Below are 26,052 nucleotides of genomic sequence, written 5' to 3'. Positions count from 1 at the left end.
GACCGGGGAGAGTCAGGGCTACGTTGCAGCAGATGCCGGTGTGTAATTAGTACAGCTAATGAGCGTAGTTACAGGCGGAGCAGCTGTCTCCCTCTAATTAGTGAGCGCTGTGCGAGGGGTCAGAGCTCACACTATTCCCGACTGTGACAGAGGCAGGAAGCTGCAGACACTCCACTTATTTGTATGAAAAAGAATTTATTCAAAGGCAACTCAGATACATGATCAATGAAATAATTAAAATGAAACCCCCTATGATACAGAGAGACCCTCCCACTGCAGGGTGACACTGACAGGCACTATGATACAGAGAGACCCTCCCACTGCAGGGTGACACTGACAGGCACTATGATACAGAGAGACCCTCTCACTGCAGGGTGACACTGACAGGCACTATGATACAAAGAGACCCTCCCACTGCAGGGTGACACTGACAGACACTATGATACAGAGAGACCCTCCCACTGCAGGGTGACACTGACAGGCACTATGATACAAAGAGACCCTCCCACTGCAGGGTGACACTGACAGGCACTATGATATAGAGAGACCCTCCCACTGCAGGGTGACCCTGACAGACACTATGATACAGAGAGACCCTCCCACTGCAGGGTGACACTGACAGGCACTATGATACAAAGAGACCCTCCCACTGCAGGGTGACACTGACAGGCACTATGATACAGAGAGACCCTCCCACTGCAGGGTGACCCTGACAGACACTATGATACAGAGAGACCCCCCACTGCAGGGTGACACTGACAGGCACTATGATACAGAGAGACCCTCCCACTGCAGGGTGACACTGACAGGCACTATGGTACAGAGACCCTCCCACTGCAGGGTGACACTGACAGGCACTATGATACAGAGAGACCCTCCCACTGCAGGGTGACACTGACAGGCACTATGGTACAGAGACCCTCCCACTGCAGGGTGACACTGACAGGCACTATGATACAGAGAGACCCTCCCACTGCAGGGTGACATGCACTATTATACAGAGGATCCCTCCCACTGCAGGGTGACACTGACAGGCACTATGATACAGAGAGACCCTCCCACTGCAGGGTGACGCTGACTGGCACTATGATACAGAGAGACCCTCCCACTGCAGGGTGACATGCACTATTATACAGAGAGACCCCCCACTGCAGGGTGACACTGACAGGCACTATGATACAAAGAGACCCGCCCACTGCAGGGTGACACTGACAGGCACTATGATACAAAGAGACCCGCCCACAGCAGGGTGACACTGACAGGCACTATGATACAGAGAGACCCTCCCACTGCAGGGTGACATGCACTATTATACAGAGAGACCCTCCCACTGCAGGGTGACACTGACAGGCACTATGATACAGAGAGACCCTCCCACTGCAGGGTGACACTGACGGGCACTATAATACAGAGAGACCCTCCCACTGCAGGGTGAGACCAATTGGCACTATGATAGAGAGAGACCCCCCCCCACAGCAGGGTGACACTGACAGGCACTATGATACAGAGAGACCCTCCCACTGCAGGGTGACACTGACAGGGACTATGATACAGAGAGACCCTCCCACTGCAGGGTGAGACCAATTGGCACTATGATACAGAGAGACCCCCCCACAGCAGGGTGACACTGACAGGCACTATGATAGAGAGAGACCCTCCCACTGCAGGGTGACAAGCACTATTATACAGAGAGACCCTCCCACTGCAGGGTGACACTGACAGGCACTATGATACAGAGAGACCCTCCCACTGCAGGGTGACACTGACAGGCACAATGATACAAAGAGACCCGCCCACTGCAGGGTGACACTGACAGGCACTATGATACAAAGAGACCCCCCCACAGCAGGGTGACACTGACTGGCACTATGATATAGAGAGACCCTCCCACTGAAGGGTGACATGCACTATGATACAGAGAGACCCTCCCACTGCAGGGTGACACTGACAGGCACTATGATACAGAGAGACCCTCCCACTGCAGGGTGACACTGACAGGCACTATGATACAGAGAGACCCTCCCACTGCAGGGTGACACTGACAGGCACTATGATACAGAGAGACCCTCCCACTGCAGGGTGACACTGACTGGCACTATGATACAGAGAGACCCTCCCACTGCAGGGTGACATGCACTATTATACAGAGAGACCCTCCCACTGCAGGGTGACACTGACTGGCACTATTATACAGAGAGACCCTCCCACAGCAGGGTGACACTGACAGGCACTATGATACAGAGAGACCCTCCCACTGCAGGGTGACACTGACTGGCACTATTATACAGAGAGACCCTCCCACAGCAGGGTGACACTGACTGGCACTATTATACAGAGAGACCCTCCCACTGCAGGGTGACACTGACTGGCACTATTATACAGAGAGACCCTCCCACAGCAGGGTGACACTGACAGGCACTATGATACAGAGAGACCCTCCCACAGCAGGGTGACACTGACAGGCACTATGATACAGAGAGACGCTCCCACTGCAGGGTGACATGCACTATTATACAGAGAGACCCTCCCACTGCAGGGTGACACTGACTGGCACTATTATACAGAGAGACCCTCCCACAGCAGGGTGACACTGACGGGCACTATGATACAGAGAGACCCTCCCACAGCAGGGTGACATGCATTGCTAGACATCGCCCCGTACAGACGGGCGGTGGGGTGACAGAACAGTACATGTGACATGTTGGTGAGCGGTGTTTTGTACATACATGTAGCGTGTGCCGTGTCTCGTCCTCTGTATGTGTATGTAACATCACTCCATTATCCTGCCCACAAGAGCTTACAATCTAGAATGCTGCTGGTTGCTAAGCTCTGTGGGGAATGGGGGTCTGCGGCCGGTCCCAGCGTCGCGTCACATGGGTCTGAAGGTGAGGAGCGGCGGCTTCTCCGGCCTCAGGATGAACCCGAACACCGTCCTGATGTCGTCCTTACACACCGTGTCAATCTGGAAGTTCTTCAGCATCTGGGGGGAGAGGAGCGACATATACTGTGTGCAGACCACGCCCACAGCGGCCTCACCCACCGGCCAGTCACCCAATCCCAGGCTGGGGCTCACTTTCCGGTACTGTGAATAAATTGACAGCTACCGTGTGATTGGCTGTCCTGCATTAGAGCGCACTGAGGGCTGATTCAGAGGTTGGCGCTATAGTGCCGCCGCCTCTTTGTACGCAGCTCCGGTGTGAATTTGTGCTACAGCTAGAGGCGGCTTCTCTCTGTGTCCGAGAACGCAGCGTCGGGTCATCTGCGTGACCCAGAAAACAGGACTGACGCCCCATTTTCCCGTACATTTCCAGTCACCGCCCCTAAATGCCAGCAGCATGTCAGTCGCCGGCGTGTGTGGCACTGCGAGCGACATCGCAGCCCCAGATCAGCCAATGGCGCATTCACGGATATAGCGCCCCTTGTGAATCAGCCCCTCAGTCTCCCCTGCGCCGGCCGTGTCCGAGCCGCCTCTTTCCTCACTCATTCCTCAGACTCACGTGCATCAGGAACAGCATCATCTCCGTCTCGGCGATCCTGCGGCCAATACACTGGCGCGAGCCGAAGCCAAATGCCAGCGCCTTAAAGTTTGTGTCGTCTCTGCGCATCCAGCGCCTGGGATCATAGCGCAGGGGATCTTGGAATACCTGAGAGCTTCGTCCCATGGGATACAGCCCCACCTGGACCAGCGTCTGCGGGAAACAGAGCGCCGGTTACATGCAGAATATGGCGCTGCACCAGCGACTGTGGTGACCACCAGTGTGTACATGTGTTTATATGTGTGTGTGTATATGTGTGTGTGTGTATATATGTGTGTGTATATATGTCTGTGTGTGTGTGATATGTGTGTGTGTATATATATGTCTGTGTGTGTGTATATGTCTGTGTGTGTGTGTATATATGTCTGTGTGTGTGTGTATATGTGTGTGTGTATATATATGTCTGTGTGTGTGTGTGTGTGTGTGTGTGTGTGTGTATGTGTGTGTGTGTATATATGTCTGTGTGTGTGTGTTTATATGTGTGTGTGTGTGTATATATGTCTGTGTATATGTCTGTGTGTGTTTATATGTGTGTGTATATGTGTGTGTGTATATATGTCTGTGTGTGTGTGTATATGTGTGTGTGTAGCTATGGAACCCCTGTGGCGCAATGAAAAGCTAATAGTGACATAGTCTGGAGTCGGTGTGTGAGTGATGGGCAGCAGCGGTGACTGTCTCCCCGGTATACCCCGTTATACCACAGTATTTCCCGGCCGCCCCTCAGTCACAGGTTACAGCCCGTACGCGGTGCAGCGATGACAGGAAAACATCTCACCCCGTTTGGAATGTGGTAGTTGTGCAGCGTGGTGTCCTTTGTCAGATGTCTCTGCACCGTGATCCCCACAGGATACAGCCTGCAGAACACAGGGACCATAGGTAACACATATACATAGATAACATATATACATAGATGTACATAGATAAAATATATACATAGATGTACATAGGTAACACATACATAGATAACATATATACATAGATGTACATAGATAACATATATACAGAGATAACATATATACATAGATGTACATAGGTAACACATATACATAGATAACATATATACATGATGTACATGGGTAACATAAACACAGAACACATATACATAGATGTACATAGGTAACACATAAACATAAATGTACATAGATAACATATATACATAGATGTACATAGGTAACACATATACATAGAACACATATACATAGATGTACATAGATAACATATATACATAGATGTACACAGGTAACATATACACAGAACACACATACACAGATGTACATAGATAACATATATACATAGATGTACATAGGTAACATATACACAGAACACATATACATAGATGAACATAGGTAACATATATACATAGATGTACACAGGTAACACATATCCACAGAACACACATACACAGATGTACATAGATAATATATATACATAGATGTACATAGGTAACATATATACAGAACACATATACATAGATGTACATAGATAACATATATACATAGATGTACACAGGTAACACACATACACAGAACACATATACATAGATGTACACAGGTAACACATATACACAGAACACATATACGTAGATGTACATAGATAACATATAAATATAGCTGTACATAAATAACATATATACATAGATGTACATAGGTAACACATACATAGATAACATATATACATAGATGTACATAGGTAACACATATACATAGATACATATATACATAGATGTACATAGGTAACACATGTACATAGATAACATATATACATAGATGTACACAGGTAACACATATACACAGAACACACATACACAGATGTACATAGATAACATATACATAGATGTAAATAGGTAACATATACACAGAGCACATATACATAGATGAACATAGATAAAATATATACATAGATGTACATAGGTAACAAATGTACATAGATAACATATATACATAGATGTACACAGGTAACACATATACACAGAACACACATACACAGATGTACATAGATAACATATATACATAGATGTAAATAGGTAACATACACAGAGCACATATACATAGATGAACATAGATAAAATATATACATAGATAACATATATACATAGATGTACATAGGTAACACATATACATAGATAACATATATACATAGATGTACATAGGTAACACATAAACACAGAACACATATACATAGATGTACATAGGTAACACATACACATAGATAACATATATACATAGATGTGCATAGGTAACATATATACCTAAATGTACATAGATAACATATATACATAGATGTACATAGGTAACACATATACATAGAACACATATACGTAGATGTGCATAGATAACATATATACATAGCTGTACATAAATACCATATATACATAGATGTACATAGGTAACACATATACATAGGTAACATATATACATATATGTACATAGGTAACACATATACACAGATGTACATAGGTCATACACAGAACACTTAGATAACATATATACATAGGTACACATATACAGTACATAGATGTGCATAGATAACATATACATAGATGTACATAGGTAACACATATACACAGAACACAGATACATAGATGTACATAGATAATATATATACATAGATGTACACAGGTAACACATATACATAGATGTACATAGATAATAATATACTTTGCGTAGCCAGAGACCCGGCACATATAATGTACTCGTGGCGTATTGGACATTTTTTTCAATGGACACATCGGCACCAGACGCCATGTACTGTAAATGAGTAGATGTATGTTTAACATGTTATATTCCGTGCGCTGTGCGCAGTTTGAGAATTATGGGAACGCGTGAACGATGCACTTATGAGGAATGTATAAGGCATTTTGGTTTTAAAATGCATTGACATTTGGAAACCGTTCATGGGACATTCTCACAGGAAGATATATGTTATATGATGAGCCTTGGTTACAGTCAGGCGGGTAATCTTGTGTCTCTATGTAAAATGTACAGAGGCACACAGGGGAAAAGAGTTTGGTGCTTTTTCAGGATTCCTTGTTGTGTGGAACTTTCTATAAGAGGAGGAATGCAAATGTAAGTTATATTTACATCCTGAGATTCAGTATATGCTAAATCACATTGTGCTTGTGACAGCAAATGGGTTTGGAATATTTATGTAAGGGAAGGAGTAATATCCAGTTGTTTAATGCTTGTGAAATGTAACCTATATTTATTACATTTTGTGAGATAGCCTGATTGGTTAAAAAGACCAGAGGGCGGAACTACCCCCTTTAGTATTGTGTGTAAGAACAGGATAAAAACAGGGCATGTGAGCCCCGAAGTGACTATACCTTCTGTGACAACAAAAGGATTGTACTGCTGTAACATCTGTATGCTGGACCCCCTTACAAAGGGGAAGAGTCTTTCTTTAAGACTATTTGAGCAATAAACATCTTGCCATAAGATGACTACAGTTGAATTCTTGCGACCAACAGGAGTGTGAGAAAAGCAATCCTGGTCTCCGGCTATTCTGGGTTCAGCCAGCACCTCCAAGCTCCACCCCCTGTCAGCTGCCGTGCAAGGCTTGGACCTTGTGAGGGACCAGTGGGAATCCGCCGACACCAATTTAGGAGGTGTGGCAGCAGCGTATCTACGCATACCCAGAAGTAATGCTGTTCCAGGGCTGATGGCAGGACCTGCGCAGTGGATGGAGTCAGTAACAGGCACTTACTGATGGTAAGAGGGAATCCTATATTGGCCCAGGTCCTGTGAAACTCAAACAAGTCTGGGATCGCTAGGCAGAGGCAGCGAGGTGCATCCGGTCACTCTCTGATTATCATCTCTCTGTATATATACTCAGCAGAGTGTATATACCCCCCCGGCATCCGTGTCCTCAGGGGTGGCCTTCTGGTATTATGTTATGCTATATTTCTCTAACGTCCTAGTGGATGCTGGGGACTCCGTAAGGACCATGGGGAATAGACGGGCTCCGCAGGAGACTGGGCACTCTAAGAAAGATTTAGTACTACTGGTGTGCACTGGCTCCTCCCTCTATGCCCCTCCTCCAGACCTCAGTTAGAATCTGTGCCCGGACAGAGCTGGGTGCTTTTAGTGGGCTCTCCTGAGCTTGCTAATAAGAAAGTATTTAGTTAGGTTTTTTATTTTCAGAGAGCTTCTGCTGGCAACAGACTCACTGCTACGTGGGACTGAGGGGAGAGAAGCAAACCTACTAACTGCGGCTAGGTTGCGCTTCTTAGGCTACTGGACACCATTAGCTCCAGAGGGATCGAACACAGGAACCTAACCTTGGTCGTCCGTTCCCGGAGCCGCGCCGCCGTCCCCCTCGCAGAGCCAGAAGACAGAAGCCGGCGGGTTGAAGCAAGAAGACGTCAAAATCGGCGGCAGAAGACACCTGTCTTCATATGAGGTAGCGCACAGCACTGCAGCTGTGCGCCATTGCGCCCACACTAACCCACACACTCCGGTCACTGTAGGGTGCAGGGCGCAGGGGGGGGGGCGCCCCCTGGGCAGCAATTGATTACCTCCTGGCAAAAAGCAGCATATATACAGTTGGACACTGTTATATGCATGAGCCCCCGCCATTAATTTTACACAAAATCGCGGGAGAAGCCCGCCGCTGAGGGGGCGGAGCCTTCTTCCTCAGCACTCACCAGCGCCATTTTCTCTCCACAGCTCAGCTGAGAGGAAGCTCCCCAGGCTCTCCCCTGCACGATAGAGAGGGTGAAAAAGAGAGGGGGGGCACATAAATTTGTTGTAAAAACAATATATACAGCAGCTACTGGGTTAACACTAAGTTACTGTGTGATTCCTGGGTCATATAGCGCTGGGGTGTGTGCTGGCATACTCTCTCTCTGTCTCTCCAAAGGGCCTTGTGGGGGAACTGTCTTCAAATAGAGCATCCCCTGTGTGTGTGGTGTGTCGGTACGCGTGTGTCGACATGTCTGAGGTAAAAGGCTCCTCTAAGGAGGAGATAGAGCAAATATGTGTGTGAGAGGGTGTCTCCGTCGACAACGCCGACACCTGTTTGGATATGTGTAAGTGCTGAGGTGAATTTATTGCACAAAAGATTAGAGAACAGACAGGAAATCTACCCATGTCTGTCCCTATGTCACAGAGACCTTCAGAGTCTCACAATGCTCACTATCCAAAATAATAAACACTGATATCGACATGGAGTTTGACTCCAGTGTCGACTACGATAATGCAAAGTTACAGCCAAAATGGCTGAAAGGTATTCAATATATGATTATTGTAATAAAAGATGATTTGCATATCACTGATGACTCATCTGTCCCTGACACACGGTACACATGTTTAAGGGGAAGAAAGCTGAGGTAAATTTCCCTCCTCTCATGAGGAAAAAGAGCGGGAATCTCCAGACAAGAGACTGCAGTTTCCCACAAAGAATTATCAGGCAGTATCCTTTCCCCACTAGGGCCAGGATGTGATGGGAATCTTCCCCTAGGGTGTCACGTTTGCACAGAAGGTAGCACTAGCTATTCTCAGGGATCCTGCAGATAGCATGCACATTCTAGTACACTACTCAGACCGGCGATTGTGTCGGCATGGGTTTATAGCGCTGCATACCCTCCAACATTTTACACATAAAAATCGGTACAAATCCAAAAGGGGGCGTGGCCACGGGTAAAAGGGGCGTGGTCACGCCCCTTTTCCTATACTTTCAATGGAAGTTTGCAGAGCCAAAAATCGGTACAGACCATAAAAAAAGGTACTGTACCTATTAAAAAGGTACAGTTGGAGGGTATGGCGCTGTGGCAGCATGGACAGGTACCTTATCAGCAGAGATTGAGACCCTAGTATGCATATAGATATATATATATATGTATATATAGAGATATATATATATTAAAGATGCTGTCTTAAGAGATAGGTGTATATATATATATATATATATATATATAAAACATGCCCAAAGAGACATGAGTATACTGGGTCCTAGAGTCAAAGCTATGTCGATTTCTGCTTGACGTGTCCTGTAGAATATGCAATGGACAGATGATGCTGACTTAAGAGGCATATGGAAGGCTGAGGATTGTGTGGAGAAGGGTTCTCGGACCTGGTCTCCACAGCTATAGCTGGTAATTCTGATATTTTGCCTTATATTCCTGCACATCCTAGGAAAGCACGACATTATCAAATGCAGCCTTTCGAATAAAGAAACAAGAAAGTCCGAGGTGCGTCCTTTCTTGCCAGAGGCGGGGGCAGAGGAAAGAAGCTGTACAACACAGCTAGTTCCCAGGAACAGAAGTCCTCCCCGGCCTCTACAAAAATCCACCGCATGTTGCTGGGGCTCCACAGGCGGAGCTAGGCCCGGTGGGGGCACACCTTCGTGAGTTCAGCCACAAGTGGGTTCACTCCCTGTTAGATCCCTGGCATAGGCGTGCGCAGCACATTTTATTAGGGGGTGCACTTTTGGAGGGGTGTGTCTAGCACCGCCTTTTGGGTGTGTCTAGCACCATCTATTGACGGTCAACGCAATATAAAATATCCACCCTTGTACCAATCCTAATAATGCAGATGCATTGTCAGATGTTGTGGTGTGCACCAAACAAACACCCCTGATGGCACTCACTGCAATTATACTGCTCCTCCTCAGCCTGGTCTGGCTCCCTCTCACTTTCCCCTGCGAGCTGCAGCAGCTTACTTACAAGTCAGTCACTCACTGACACTGACAGACGCAGACTAGTACTGCTGTTGCTGGAAAAACAAGTGACGTGTCAATGCTGCTGCCGACCGCCTGCCGGTATTGAATTTGTTTTCCTAACGGGAACGCTGGCTGCATGCTGATCCTCATCAGTGGCTGGCGTTGACATAGCATAGAAGGAGAGAGGTGGGTGTGTGGCGGGTGTGACGGGTGGGCGTGCGAGCAGCATGATGTCATCATGTCACATCACGCTGTTTTTGTACAATGAGGTGGAGCCGGGAGTTTGAAAGCCGGTGGCAGTGGCTCCCTTGCTAACCCAGGCGTCCGGTCAGTAATGCAATCCTGACAGGGTGCAGCGCAGAGGGAACAGTAATCAGTCTGCTCGGCGAACGCTGCATCAGGCATGTGAGATCGGGTTGCCGGACATTAGGGGGTGCCTGTGCGCACCAGGCACCCCCCCTGAGCACGCCTATGATCCCTGGGCAATAGATATTGTGTCTCAGGGATACAAGCTGGATTTTGAGAAGATGCCCCCTCACCGACGGCCCTGCCGGCTTCCCCCCACGAGAGGGAAACAGTGTTAACTGCAATTCACAAATTGTATCTTCAACAGGTGGTGGTCAAGGTTCCCCTCCTTCAACAAGGAGGGGGTTATTATTCGACCATGTTGTAGTCCCGAAACCAGACGGTTCGGTCGGACCCATATTGAATTTAAAATCCCTGAACATATACCTGAAAAGGTTCAAGTTCAAGATGGAATCGCTAAGAGCGGTTATTGCAAGCCTGAAAGGGGGAGATTTTATGGTGACTCGGGACATAAAGGATGCATACCTTCATGTCCTCATTTATCCACCTCATCAGGCGTACCTCAGAATTGCGGTACGGGATTGTCATTACCAATTTCAGACGTTGCCGTTTGGTCTCTCCACGGCCTTGAGATTATTCACCAAGGCAATGGCGGAAATGATGGTGCTCCTGCGGAAACAAGGTGTCACTATTATCACGTACTTGGACGATCTCCTCATAAAAGCGAGATCAAGAGAGCATTTGCTGAACAGCGTATAACTTTCTCTGGAAGTGTAACGGCAACACGGCTGGATTCTATATATTCCAAAGTCGCAGTTGGTTCTTACAGCTCATCTGCCTCTCCTAGGCATGATCCTAGACACAGACCAGAAAAGGGTTTATCTCCCGATAGAGAGAGCTCAGGAGCTCGTGACACTGGTCAGGAATCTATTAAAACCAAAACAGGTGTCAGTGCATCACTACACTCGAGTCCTGGGAAGGAGGGTGGCATCATACGAGGCCATTCCCTTCGGCAGGTTCCATACGAGGACCTTCCAATGGGACTTACTGGACAAGTGGTCCGGATCACATCTTCAGATGCATCGGTTAATCACCCTATCCCCCAGAGCCAGGGTGTCTCTCCTGTGGTGGCTGCAGAGTGCTCACCTTCTCAAAGGTCGCAGATTCGGCATTCAGGACTGGGTCCTGGTGACCACGGATGCAAGCCTCCGAGGGTGGGGGGCAGTCACACAGGGAAGAAATTTCCAAGGGCTGTGGTCAAGGCAGGAGACTTGCCTTCACATCAATATCCTGGAACTAAGGGCCATATACAACGCCCTAAGTCAAGCGGAGACCCTGCTTCGTGACCAACCGGTTCTGATTCAGTCAGACAATATCACCGCAGTGGCTCATGTAAACCGCCAAGGCGGCACAAGGAGCAGGGTGGCGATGGTAGAAGCCACCAGAATTCTTTGCTGGGCGGAGAATCACGTAAGCGCACTGTCAGCAGTGTTCATTCCGGGAGTGGACAACTGGGAAGCAGACTTCCTCAGCAGGCACGACCTCCACCCGGGAGAGTGGGGACTTCATCAAGAAGTCTTCGCGCAGATTGTAGGTCGGTGGGAACTGCCACAGGTGGACACGATGGCATCCCGCCTCAACAAAAAGCTACAGAGGTATTGCGCCAGGTCAAGAGACTCTCAGGCGATAGCTGTAGACGCACTGGTGACACCGTGGATGTTCCAGTCGGTTTATGTGTTTCCTCCTTTTCCTCTCTTCCCAAGGTGCTGAGAATCATAAGGAAAAGAGGAGTGAGAACAATACTCATTGTTCCGGATTGGCCAAGAAGGACTTGGTATCCAGAGCTGCAAGAAATGCTCACAGAGGACCCATGGCCTCTGCCTCTAGGGCAGGATCTGTTGCAGCAGGGACCTTGTATGTTCCAAGACTTACCGCAGCTGCGTTTGACGGCATGGCGGTTGGACGCCGGATCCTAGTAGAAAAGAGGGATTCCGGATGAGGTTATTCCTACGCTGATAAGGGCTAGGAAGGACGTGACGGCTAAACATTATCACCGTATACGGCGAAAATATGTTGCTGGGTGTGAGGCCAGGAATGCCTCTACAGAGGAAGTCCAGCTGGGCCGTTTCCTTCACTTCCTACAGTCGGGAGTGACTTTAGGCCTAGAATTGGGGTCCATTAAGGTCCAGATTTCGGCCCGATCCATTTTCTTTCATACAAAAACTAGCTTCTCTACCTGAAGTTCAGACGTTTGTAAAGGGAGCGCTGCATATTCAGCCCCCTTTTTTGTGCCACCAGTTGCACCTTGGGATCTTAACGTGGTGTTGAGTTTCCTGAAATCTCACTGGTTTGAGCCGCTTAAGACCGTGGAGTTATAATATCTCACGTGGAAAGTGGTCAAAAATTGGCGGCTTTGTCATGTAAAAGCCCCTATCTGGTTTTCCATATGGACAGGGCAGAATTACGGACTCGTCCGCAATTTCTGCCAAAGGTGGTGTCATCTTTTCATGTGAACCAACCTATTGTGGTGCCTGCGGCTACTCGTGACTTGGAGGATTCCAAGTTACTAGATGTAGTCAGGGCTTTGAAGATTTATGTAGCCAGATCGGCTGGAGTCAGGAAACCTGACTCGCTGTTTATCCTGTATGCATCCAACAAGCTGGGTGCTCCTGCTTCAAAGCAAACTATTGCTCGCTGGATCTGTAACACGATTCAGCAGGCTCATTCTGCGGCTGGCTTGCCGCCTCCAAAATCAGTAAAAGCCCATTCCACAAGGAAGGTGGGCTCTTCTTGGGCGGCTGCCCGAGGGGTCTCGGCATTACAGCTTTGCCGAGCAGTTACTTGGTCGGGTTCAAACACTTTTGCAAAGTTCTACAAGTTTGATACCCTGGCTGAGGAGGACCTTGTGTTTGCTCATTCGGTGCTGCAGAGTCATCCGCACTCTCCCGCCCATTTGGGAGCTTTGGTATAATCCCCATGGTCCTTACGGAGTCCCCAGCATCCACTAGGACGTTAGAGAAAATAAGATTTTACTCACCGGTAAATCTATTTCTCGTAGTCCGTAGTGGATGCTGGGCGCCCGTCCCAAGTGCGGACTTCTTCTGCAATACTTGTATATAGTTATTGCTTAAATAAGGGTTATGTTATAGTTGCATCAGGTTTGTCTGATGCTCTGTTGTTGTTCATACTGTTGACTGGGTAAGTTATCACAAGTTATACGGTGTGATTGGTGTGGCTGGTATGAGTCTTACCCTGGATTCCAAAATCCTTTCCTTGTAATGTCAGCTCTTCCGGGCACAGTTTCCTTAACTGAGGTCTGGAGGAGGGGCATAGAGGGAGGAGCCAGTGCACACCAGTAGTACTAAATCTTTCTTAGAGTGCCCAGTCTCCTGCGGAGCCCGTCTATTCCCCATGGTCCTTACGGAGTCCCCAGCATCCACTACGGACTACGAGAAATAGATTTACCGGTGAGTAAAATCTTATTTATTCCTACATATTTTAGGCCTTTTAGTAGAATTCGTAAAAAAAAAAATTTTCAGGCGCAGATTTATTATTTTTGCTCGTAGTCACTTTCCTGTAAATTCACTTAAAAACAAAACACAACTCTTTTATTTTTGCCTATTCTGGGTATATTGTTTTTGCCAAATGAGGATATTTCCTGACGGTACAATGGGTGTGGACACTGCATAAGGAAATGACCGGGTGGTGGAATGTGAAGAGCCCACCTAAATAGGTTCAGCATGGGGGTAAGAGCAAACCCACCAGCAAAGGGGCGAAGAGCGTTTTCTGTCTGGAATCGGCCAAATCTTCTGGATTTCTATCGGAGAGCTCACTGATTGAAAAACATCAATTCTGCGATAGTATCAGGTGATCATTATATATGTGTGAGTAGGAAGTCATATGGTGAAAATCCAGCACTTACCGCAGCGTCTCTTTAATGGCTCCCTTCAGCAGAGGCATGGCGTTCAGTAACTGGTTCAGGTCAGGAGGATTCTGGCTTTCTGCTTTCCGAATCTCCTCCCTCAGGTCTCTCTGTACAGACGGGTTACGGGCCAGCTCGAAGAGAGTGAACAGCAGCGGCATGGCGGTCTGGGCGCAGCGGGGGTGCAGGAGGGTGAGACGTTAGGAGACAAGAACATTGAGGTGTAGACAGGGAAATACATTGTGTCTCCCGTTGCTGTCACTGTGCGTGAGAACTGCTGGAGCTCTCACAAATACTCTGCATTATTCCTATACACTGTATCTACATTTTATTGTCTGTGTAGCAGATGCCGTGCTACCTACGGATATTTCCCTGAAAGGAGAGTTCCTGGGGTCAGCACGCAGCAATTTTTACATCTGGCAATTAAGAGAGACACGTTGTGATGCGCTTAGGTAGTTTACCTGACATTACACGTCCTGTGGTGGGCGGGCCTGGGGGTAGTTTACCTGACATTACACATCCTGTGGTGGGCGGGTCTGGGGGTAGTTTACCTGACATTACACATCCTGTGGTGGGCGGGCCTGGGGGTAGTTTACCTGTCATTACACGCCCTGTGGTGGGTGGGCCTGGGGGTAGTTTACCTGTCATTACACGTCCTGTGGTGGGTGGGCGGGCCTGGGGGTAGTTTACCTGTCATTACACGCCCTGTGGTGGGCGGGCCTGGGGGTAGTTTACCTGTCATTACACGCCCTGTGGTGGGCGGGCCTGGGGGTAGTTTACCTGTCATTACACGTCCTGTGGTGGGCGGGCCTGGGGGTAGTTTACCTGGGCAGGCCTGGGGGTAGTTTACCTGTCATTACACGTCCTGTGGTGGGCGGGCCTGGGGGTAGTTTACCTGTCATTACACATCCTGTGGCGGGCGGGCCTGGGGGTAGTTTACCTGTCATTACACGCCCTGTGGTGGGCGGGCCTGGGGGTAGTTTACCTGTCATTACACGCCCTGTGGTGGGCGGGCCCCGGGGTAGTTTACCTGTCATTACACGCCCTGTGGTGGGCGGGCCCCGGGGTAGTTTACCTGTCATTATACACCCTGTGGTGGGCGTGCCCCGGGGTAGTTTACCTGTCATTATACACCCTGTGGTGGGCGGGCCCCGGGGTAGTTTACCTGTCATTATACACCCTGTGGTGGGCATGTCCCGGGGTAGTTTACCTGTCATTATACACCCTGTGGTGGGCGTGCCCCGGGGTAGTTTACCTGTCATTATACACCCTGTGGTGGGCGTGCCTCGGGGTAGTTTACCTGTCATTATACACCCTGTGGTGGGCGTGTCCCGGGGTAGTTTACCTGTCATTATACACCCTGTGGTGGGCGTGCCCCGGGGGTAGTTTACCTGTCATTATACACCCTGTGGTGGGCGTGCCTCGGGGTAGTTTACCTGTCATTATACACCCTGTGGTGGGCGTGCCTCGGGGTAGTTTACCTGTCATTATACACCCTGTGGTGGGCGTGTCCCGGGGTAGTTTACCTGTCATTATACACCCTGTGGTGGGCGTGCCCCGGGGTAGTTTACCTGTCATTATACACCCTGTGGTGGGCGTGCCTCGGGGTAGTTTACCTGTCATTATACACCCTGTGGTGGGCGTGTCCCGGGGTAGTTTACCTGTTAGGGTATTACTCTGCTCTCTTGCTAGCACAAGGATATAAGATATTACTCCCAGCAAGGTGCATGTCCCCAGGAACCCCTTTTATTTGGAGTCCAGGACTGCAGACGTGTCCTCGGGACCCATGTTACATGCTCACGTGTGGGTGTAGTATGTGGGCGTTTTGCTGTTTCTCTTATATTAGGACAGAAAAACTCAGGAGCATTTGTTCTAGAAATCTTCAATGTCTCCTGTTTACATCCACCCTGCACACACATCTCCTCGTATATTTCCCCTTTCCTCACTCTCCCATCCTCCTGACCCCAGGGCAGCATCACTGGGTGACCTTATCATACATCCACCCTGCACACACATCTCCTCATATATTCCCCTTTCCTCACTCTCCATCCTCCTGACCCCAGGGCAGCATCACTGGGTGACCTTATCATACAGTCACCCTGCACACACATCTCCTCATACATTCCCCTTTCCTCACTCTCCATCCTCCTGACCCCAGGGCAGCATCACTGGGTGACCTTATCATACATCCACCCTGTACACACATCTCCTCATATATTCCCCTTTCCTCACTCTCCATCCTCCTGACCCCAGGGCAGCATCACTGGGTGACCTTATCATACATCCACCCTGTACACACATCTCCTCATATATTCCCCTTTCCTCACTCTCCATCCTCCTGACCCCAGGGCAGCATCACTGGGTGACCTTACCATACAGCCACCGAGACCCTCTGCCATCTGGCAGGACCATTACGTAATATGTAGCACCTATCCCTATGTATCACAGGCCTATTTCCCTATAGGCCCTCCTGCCTCTATGTCTGTTTGTTATTACCCAGTCTTGTCTTATCATTGGCCTTCATTCCGAGTTGATCACTAGCTGCCGTTGGTCGCACCGCAATGCACACACATGGCGTACAGGTACAACGAGCATTGTGGTTTTGCTCAGGTTCTAGCGACGCTTTCAGTCGCACTGGCAGACGCAAGGAGATTGACAGGAAGTGGGAGTTTCTGGGTGGCAACTGACCGTTTTTTGGGAGTGTTTGGAAAAGCGAAGGCGTGGCCGGGCGTTCGCTGGGCGGGTATCTGACGTAATTCGTCGCAGCAATCATCGCACAGGATAAGTAACTACAGGGCTGGTCTTGTTCTGCACAAAATGTGTTTGCAGGCGCTCTGCTGCACAGGCGTTCACACTCCTGCAAAGTGAAAATACCCTCCCCGGTGGGCAGCGACTATGCGTTTGCACGGCTGCTAAAAACTGCTAGCGAGCGATCAACTCGGAATGAGGGCCATTGTCTCCAGTTGTAAAGTGTAACAGAATATGCTGCGCCATATAAGACACTGCTACTAAATAATACATAAATAGAAAGGAAGGTAGGAAGCAATAGCGTGGCAGGGGTGGGAGAGGGGCACTGGGGTAACAGAATAGGTGCAGGAAGGACACGTGGGGCACAGAAGGGTGATTCCGGGAGGGTAAAGGTGACCCAATTGCTGAGCCGCTCTCACCGTGTCCACTCCCCCCGCCATCAGCTCGGTCACATTGGCCTTTATGGAGTCCAGCGGGAGCTCTGCCTGTAGTAGCAGCTCTGCCATTATTCCCGAGTATCCTCTCTCCTGACCCAGGCAGAACTCCTGGTAAATGTTCTGGATGCAGCGGTCGGCTGTAGGAGGTAATACACAGTTACAGCCAGCGCAGGCACGGAGACATTCCAGCACTGCGTATACCAACAGGAGTGGGGTGATCGACAACAGAAGATAGAGGAGGAGGGTACACAGTACAGAGGATGGGTAGGTGAGGAGGGTACACAGTACAGAGGATGGGTAGGTGAGGAGGTACACAGTACAGAGGATGGGTAGGTGAGGAGGTACACAGTACAGAGGATGGATAGGTGAGGAAGGGTACACAGTACAAAGGATGGGAAGGGGAGGAGGGTACACAGTACACAGGATGGATAGGTGAGGAGGGTACACAGTACAGAGGATGGATAGAGGAGGAGGGTACACAGTACAGAGGATGGATAGGTGAGGAAGGGTACACAGTACAAAGGATGGGAAGGGGAGGAGGGTACACAGTACACAGGATGGGTAGGTGAGGAGGGTACACAGTACACAGGATGGGTAGGTGAGGAGGGTACACAGTACACAGGATGGGTAGGTGAGGTGGGTACACAGTACACAGGATGGGTAGGTGAGGAGGGTACACAGTACACAGGATGGGTAGGTGAGGTGGGTACACAGTACACAGGATGGGTAGGTGAGGAGGGTACACAGTACACAGGATGGGTAGATGAGGAGGGTACACAGGATGGGTAGGTGAGGAGGGTACACAGTACACAGGATGGATAGGTGAGGAGGGTACAGAGTACACAGGATGGGTAGGTGAGGAGGATACACAGTACACAGAATGCGTAGGGGAGGTGGGTACACAGTACACAGGATGGGTACGTGAGGAGGGTACACAGGATGGGTAGGTGAGGAGGGTACACAGGATGGGTAAGGGAGGAAGGTACACAGTACACAGGATGGGTAGGTGAGGTGGGTACACAGTACACAGGATGGGTAGGTGAGGAGGGTACACAGTACACAGGATGGGTAGGTGAGGAAGGGTACACAGTATACAGGATGGATAGGTGAGGAGAGTACACAGTACAGAGGATGGGTAGGGGAGGTGGGTACACAGTACACAGGATGGGTACGTGAGGAGGGTACACAGGATGGGTAGGTGAGGAGGGTACACAGTACACAGGATGGGTAAGGGAGGAGGGTACACAGTACACAGGATGGGTAGGTGAGGAGGGTACACAGTACACAGGATGGGAAGGAGAGGAGGGTACACAGTACACAGGATGGATAGGTGAGGAGGGTACAGAGTACACAGGATGGGTAGGTGAGGAGGTACACAGTACAGAGGATGGGTAGGTGAGGAGGGTACACAGTACAGAGGATGGGTAGGTGAGGTGGGTACACAGTGCACAGGATGGATAGGTGAGGAGGGTACAGAGTACACAGGATGGATAGGTGAGGAGTGTACACAGTACAGAGGATGGATAGGTGAGGAGGATACACAGTACACAGAATGGGTAGGGGAGGTGGGTACACAGTACACAGGATGGGTAGGTGAGGAGGGTACACAGGATGGGTAGGTGAGGAGTACACAGGATGGGTAAGGGAGGAGGGTACACAGTACACAGGATGGGTAGGGGAGAAATGTACACAGTACACAGGATGGGTAGGTGAGGAGGGTACACAGGATGGGTAGGTGAGGAGTACACAGGATGGGTAAGGGAGGAGGGTACACAGTACACAGAATGGGTAGGGAAGGAGGATACACCATACACAGGATGGATAGGTGAGGAGGGTACACAGGATGGATAGGTGAGGAGTGTACACAGGATGGATAGGGGAGGTGGGTACACAGTACACAGGATGGATAGGTGAGGAGGGTACACAGTACAGAGGATGGGTAGGTGAGGAGGGTACACAGTACACAGGATGGATAGGTGAGGAGAGTACACAGTACAGAGGATGGGTAGGTGAGGAGGGTACACAGTACACAGGATGGGTAGGTGAGGAGGGTACATAGGATGGGTAGGTGAGGAGGGTACATAGGATGGGTAGGTGAGGAGGGTACATAGTACACAGGATGGGTAGATGAGGAGGGTACCCAGTACACAGGATGGGTAGGGGAGGAGGATACACAGTACACAGGATGGGTAGATGAGGAGGGTACCCAGTACACAGGATGGGTAGGTGAGGAGGGTACACAGTACACAGGATGGGTAGGTGAGGAGGGTACCCAGGACACAGGATGGATAGGGGAGGTGGGTACACAGTACAGAGGATGGGTAGGTGAGGAGGGTACACAGGATGGGTAGGTGAGGAGGGTACATAGGATGGGTAAGGGAGGAGGGTACACAGTACACAGGATGGGTAGGGGAGGAGGGTACACAGTACACAGGATGGGTAGGTGAGGAGGGTACCCAGGACACAGGATGGATAGGGGAGGTGGGTACACAGTACAGAGGATGGGTAGGTGAGGAGGTACACAGGACACAGGATGGATAGGGGAGGTGGGTACACAGTACACAGGATGGATAGGGGAGGAGGGTACACAGTACACAGGATGCGTAGGTGAGGAGAGTGCACAGTACACAGGATGAGTAGGTGAGGAGGGTACACTGTACACAGGATGGGTAGGTGAGGAATGTACACAGTACAGAGGATGGGTAGGTGAGGAGGGTACACTGTACACAGGATGAGTAGGTGAGGAGGGTACACAGTACACAGGATGGGTAGGTGAGGAATGTACACAGTACACAGGATGGATAGGTGAGGAGAGTACACAGTACAGAGGATGGGTAGGTGAGGAGGGTACACAGTACACAGGATGGGTAGGTGAGGAATGTACACAGTACAGAGGATGGGTAGGTGAGGAGGGTACACTGTACACAGGATGAGTAGGTGAGGAGGGTACACTGTACACAGGATGGGTAGGTGAGGAATGTACACAGTACACAGGATGGATAGGTGAGGAGAGTACACAGTACAGAGGATGGGTAGGTGAGGAGGGTACACAGTACACAGGATGGGTAGGTGAGGAGGGTACACAGGATGGGTAGGGGAGAAGGGTACACAGGATGGATAGGGGAGGAGGATACACAGTACACAGGATGGGTAGGTGAGGAGGGTACACAGTACACAGGATGGATAGGGGAGGTGGGTACACAGTACACAGGATGGATAGGTGAGGAGGTACACAGGACACAGGATGGATAGGGGAGGTGGGTACACAGTACACAGGATGCGTAGGTGAGGAGGGTGCACAGTACACAGGATGAGTAGGTGAGGAGGGTACACAGTACAGAGGATGGGTAGGTGAGGAATGTACACAGTACAGAGGATGGGTAGGTGAGGAGGGTACACAGTACAGAGGATGGGTAGGTGAGGAGGGTACACAGTACACAGGATGGGTAGGTGAGGAGGGTACACAGTACACAGGATGGATAGGTGAGGAGAGTACACAGTACAGAGGATGAGTAGGTGAGGAGGGTACACAGTACAGAGGATGAGTAGGTGAGGAGGGTACACAGTACACAGGATGGGTAGGTGAGGAGGTACACAGTACAGAGGATGGGTAGGTGAGGAGGGTACACAGTACACAGGATGGGTAGGTGAGGAGGTACACAGTACAGAGGATGAGTAGGTGAGGAGGGTACACTGTACACAGGATGGGTAGGTGAGGAATGTACACAGTACAGAGGATGGGTAGGTGAGGAGGGTACACAGTACAGAGGATGGGTAGGTGAGGAGGGTACACTGTACACAGGATGGGTAGGTGAGGAATGTACACAGTACAGAGGATGGGTAGGTGAGGAGGGTACACAGTACAGAGGATGGGTAGGTGAGGAGGGTACACAGTACAGAGGATGGGTAGGTGAGGAGGGTACACAGTACACAGGATGGATAGGTGAGGAGAGTACACAGTACAGAGGATGGGTAGGTGAGGAGGGTACACAGTACAGAGGATGGGTAGGTGAGGAGTGTACACAGTACAGAGGATGGGTAGGTGAGGAGGGTACACAGGATGGGTAGGTGAGGGGGATGCAGTCAGTTTACCTCCAATCAAAATACCGACGTTCAAAATCCCGACACCAATTGACCGATGGTCAAAATCCCGACAAGGTCAAAATACCGACACGGACAAAATACCGACATTTAAAATACCGACAAGGTCAAAATACCGACATGTAAAATGCCGACAGGTCAAAATACCGACATGAGTTTTTCATGATTTTTTTCATTGAAACCGACTTGTTCATACTTTACCATCCCAGTGGACCTGGAGGGGGAATATAATAGTGTGCCGAGCGCAGCGAGCCATGCGAGGGGACGCGGTACACTTTATATGGTGTCCATGTTGATTTATGTCGACATACACACAAAAAAACATCAAAAAATGCATGTCGGTATTTTGACCTGTCGGCATTTTACATGTCGGTATTTTGACCTTGTCGGTATTTTGTCCGTGTCTGTATTTTGACCTTGTCGGGATTTTGACCATCGGTCAATTGGTGTCGGGATTTTGAACGTCGGTATTTTGATTGGAGGTATTTCATACCGATCCCAGGTGAGGAAGGTACACAGGATGGATAGGTGAGGAGAGTACACAGTACAGAGGATGGGTAGGTGAGGAGGGTACACAGTACACAGGATGGGTAGGGGAGGTGGGTACACAGGATGGGTAGGTGAGGAGGGTACACAGTACACAGGATGGGTAGGGGAGGAGGATACACAGTACACAGGATGGGTAGGTGAGGAGAGTACACAGGATGGGTAGGGGAGGAGGATACACAGTACACAGGATGGGTAGGTGAGGAGAGTACACAGGATGGATAGGTGAGGAGGGTACACAGTACACAGGATGGATAGGTGAGGAGGGTACACAGTACACAGGATGGGTAGGTGAGAAGGGTACACAGTACACAGGATGGGTAGGGGAGGTGGGTACACAGGATGGGTAGGGGAGGAGGATACACAGTACACAGGATGGGTAGGTGAGGAGAGTACACAGGATGGATAGGTGAGGAGGGTACACAGTACACAGGATGGATAGGTGAGGAGGGTACACAGTACACAGGATGGGTAGGTGAGAAGGGTACACAGTACACAGGATGGGTAGGTGAGGAGGGTACACAGTACAGAGGATGGGTAGATGAGGAGGGTACACAGTACACAGGATGGGTAGGTGAGAAGGGTACACAGTACACAGGATGGGTAGGTGAGGAGGGTACACAGTACACAGGATGGATAGGTGAGGAGGGTACCCAGGACACAGGATGGATAGGGGAGGTGGGTACACAGTACAGAGGATGGATAGGTGAGGAGGGTACACAGTACACAGGATGGGTAGGTGAGGAGGGTACACAGGATGGATAGGTGAGGAGGGTACACAGTACAGAGGATGGATAGAGGCAGGGGGATACACATGGTACACAGCATGGTAAGGGGGAGGGGAAACAGCGGCACACAGGTGTAGAAGAAGAGGAGATTAGAGCCGCGCCTCCACCCCCCTGCCTCATGCCGTAAACATCTCAGCTTTGCTTGCATACTGCCATCAGGCTACCTCCCACTTGCCTGCACCTCTTGTCATCTGTCTGTCGCCCCTCCCCAATAGATTGTTAGCTCTTCAGAGTTGGGCCCTCTCTCCTCTTGTTATCTAAGCCCTCGTCTCAACACATTTCACTCACAGCTCTCCCCTACTCAACGACCATCTTTATCCTGCTAGTAAAGGCTCATCTCCATCTATGGCCACCAGCCTCTAGTAGTACGATGATCACTCCCTCGCTACTTACATCTTAGCTGTATTATGTATGAGAATGTGTGGTGCTCTATGTTACCTGTACTCTATTTCTGTTATTTATTTACTGTAATGCAATGTTTTGTCCCCTGTACTGTCCTTTGTACGGCGCTGCGAAACACATGTGGCGCCTTATAAATAAAATGTAATAATAATAAGAATTTACTTACCGATAATTCTATTTCTCGGAGTCCGTAGTGGATGCTGGGGTTCCTGAAAGGACCATGGGGAATAGCGGCTCCGCAGGAGACAGGGCACAAAAAGTAAAGCTTTAGGATCAGGTGGTGTGCACTGGCTCCTCCCCCTATGACCCTCCTCCAAGCCTCAGTTAGGATACTGTGCCCGGACGAGCGTACACAATAAGGAAGGATTTATGAATCCCGGGTAAGACTCATACCAGCCACACCAATCACACTGTACAACCTGTGATCTGAACCCAGTTAACAGTATGATAACAGCGGAGCCTCTGAAAGATGGCTCACAACAATAATAACCCGATTTTTGTAACTATGTACAAGTATTGCAGATAATCCGCACTTGGGATGGGCGCCCAGCATCCACTACGGACTCCGAGAAATAGAATTATCGGTAAGTAAATTCTTATTTTCTCTATCGTCCTAGTGGATGCTGGGGTTCCTGAAAGGACCATGGGGATTATACCAAAGCTCCCAAACGGGCGGGAGAGTGCGGATGACTCTGCAGCACCGAATGAGAGAACTCCAGGTCCTCCTTAGCCAGGTTATCAAATTTGTAGGATTTTACAAACGTGTTTGCCCCTGACTAAATAGCCGCTCGGCAAAGTTGTAAAGCCGAGACCCCTCGGGCAGCCGCCCAAGATGAGCCCACCTTCCTTGTGGAATGGGCATTTACATATTTTGGCTGTGGCAGGCCTGCCACAGAATGTGCAAGCTGAATTGTATTACACATCCAACTAGCAAAAGTCTGCTTAGAAGCAAGAGCACCCAGTTTGTTGGGTGCATACAGGATAACAGCAAGTCAGTTTTCCTGACTCCAGCCGTCCTGGAACCTATATTTTCAGGGCCCTGACCACATCTAGCAACTTGGAGTCCTCCAAGTCCCTAGTAGGCGCAAGACACCACAATAAGCTGGTTCAGGTGAAACACTGACACCACCTTAGGGAGAGAACTGGGGACGAGTCCGCAGCTCTGCCCTGTCCGAATGGACAAACAGATATGGGCTTTTTTGAGAAAAAAACCACCAATTTGACACTCGCCTGGTCCAGGCCAGGTCCAAGAGCATGTTCACTTTTCATGTGAGATGCTTCAAATCCACAGATTTGACTGGTTTTAAACCAATGTGTTTTGAGGAATCCCAGAACTACGTTGAGATCCCACAGTGCCACTGGAGGCACAAAAGGGGGTTGTATATGCAATACTCCCTTGACAAACTTCTGGACTTCAGGAACTGAAGCCAATTCTTTCTGGAAGAAAAATCGACAGGGCCGAAATTTGAACCTTAATGGACCCCAATTTGAGGCCCATAGACACTCCTGTTTGCAGGAAATGCAGGAATCGACCGAGTTGAAATTTCTTCGTGGGGCCTTCCTGGCCTCACACCACGCAACATATTTTCGCCACATGTGGTGATAATGTTGTGCGGTCACCTCCTTTCTGGCTTTGACCAGGGTAGGAATGACCTCTTCCTGAATGCCTTTTCCCTTAGGATCCGGCGTTCCACCGCCATGCCGTCAAACGCAGCTGCGGTAAGTCTTGGAACAGACATGGTACTTGCTGAAACAAGTCCCTTCTTAGCGGCAGAGGCCATAAGTCCTCTGTGAGCATCTCTTGAAGTTCCGGGTACCAAGTCCTTCTTGGCCAATCCGGAGCCATGAGTATAGTTCTTACTCCTCTACGTCTTATAATTCTCAGTACCTTAGGTATGAAAAGCAGAGGATGGAACACATACACCGACTGGTACACCCACGGTGTTACCAGAACGTCCACAGCTATTGCCTGAGGGTCTCTTAACCTGGCGCAATACCTGTCCCGTTTTTTGTTCAGACGGGACGCCATCATGTCCACCTTTGGTAATTCCCAACGGTTTACAATCATGTGGAAAACTTCCCCATGAAGTTCCCACTCTGCCGGGTGGAGGTCGTGCCTACTGAGGAAGTCTGCTTCCCAGTTTCCATTCCCGGAATGAAACACTGCTGACAGTGCTATCACATGATTTTCCGCCCAGCGAAAAGTCCTTGCAGTTTTTGCCACTGCCCTCCTGCTTCTTGTGCCGCCCTGTCTATTTACGTGGGCGACTGCCGTGATGTTTTATCCCACTGGATCAATACCGGCTGACCTTGAAGCAGAGGTCTTGCTAAGCTTAGAGCATTATAAATTTACCCTTAGCTATATTTATGTGGAGAAAAGTCTCCAGACTTGATCACACTCCCTGGAAATTTTTTCCTTGTGTGACTGCTCCCCAGCCTCTCGGGCTGGCCTCCGTGGTCACCAACATCCAAAACTGAATGCCGAATCTGCGGCCCTCTAGAAGATGAGCACTCTGTAACCACCACAGGAGAGACACCCTTGTCCTTGGATATAGGGTTATCCGCTGATGCATCTGAAGATGCGATCCGGACCATTTGTCCAGCAGATC

The 26,052-nt window shown here is 49.4% G+C and overlaps 1 protein-coding gene across 1 annotated transcript in view; it reads right to left on the bottom strand.

The window, feature by feature from the left end:
* Nucleotides 1–209: 209 nt before the first annotated feature.
* LOC134927079 (cytochrome P450 11B, mitochondrial) overlaps nt 210–26,052 on the bottom strand; it is a 60,258-nt gene continuing 34,415 nt past the window's right edge. Inside the window, exons 4-8 of the mRNA XM_063921077.1 lie at nt 17,589–17,743; nt 14,422–14,588; nt 4,312–4,390; nt 3,498–3,689; nt 210–2,980 (exon numbers count right to left, since the gene is read on the bottom strand). Coding sequence (XP_063777147.1) covers nt 2,870–2,980; nt 3,498–3,689; nt 4,312–4,390; nt 14,422–14,588; nt 17,589–17,743 — 704 coding nt within the window. The 3' untranslated portion in view covers nt 210–2,869. The remainder of the gene's footprint in view (nt 2,981–3,497; nt 3,690–4,311; nt 4,391–14,421; nt 14,589–17,588; nt 17,744–26,052) is intronic.

Source organism: Pseudophryne corroboree, chromosome 5 (genome assembly GCF_028390025.1).
Source record: "Pseudophryne corroboree isolate aPseCor3 chromosome 5, aPseCor3.hap2, whole genome shotgun sequence".
NCBI classification, from domain to species: Eukaryota; Metazoa; Chordata; class Amphibia; order Anura; family Myobatrachidae; genus Pseudophryne; species Pseudophryne corroboree.
The sequence above is the reverse complement of the archived record's forward strand: the minus strand, read 5'-3'. Positions and strand labels throughout refer to the sequence as shown.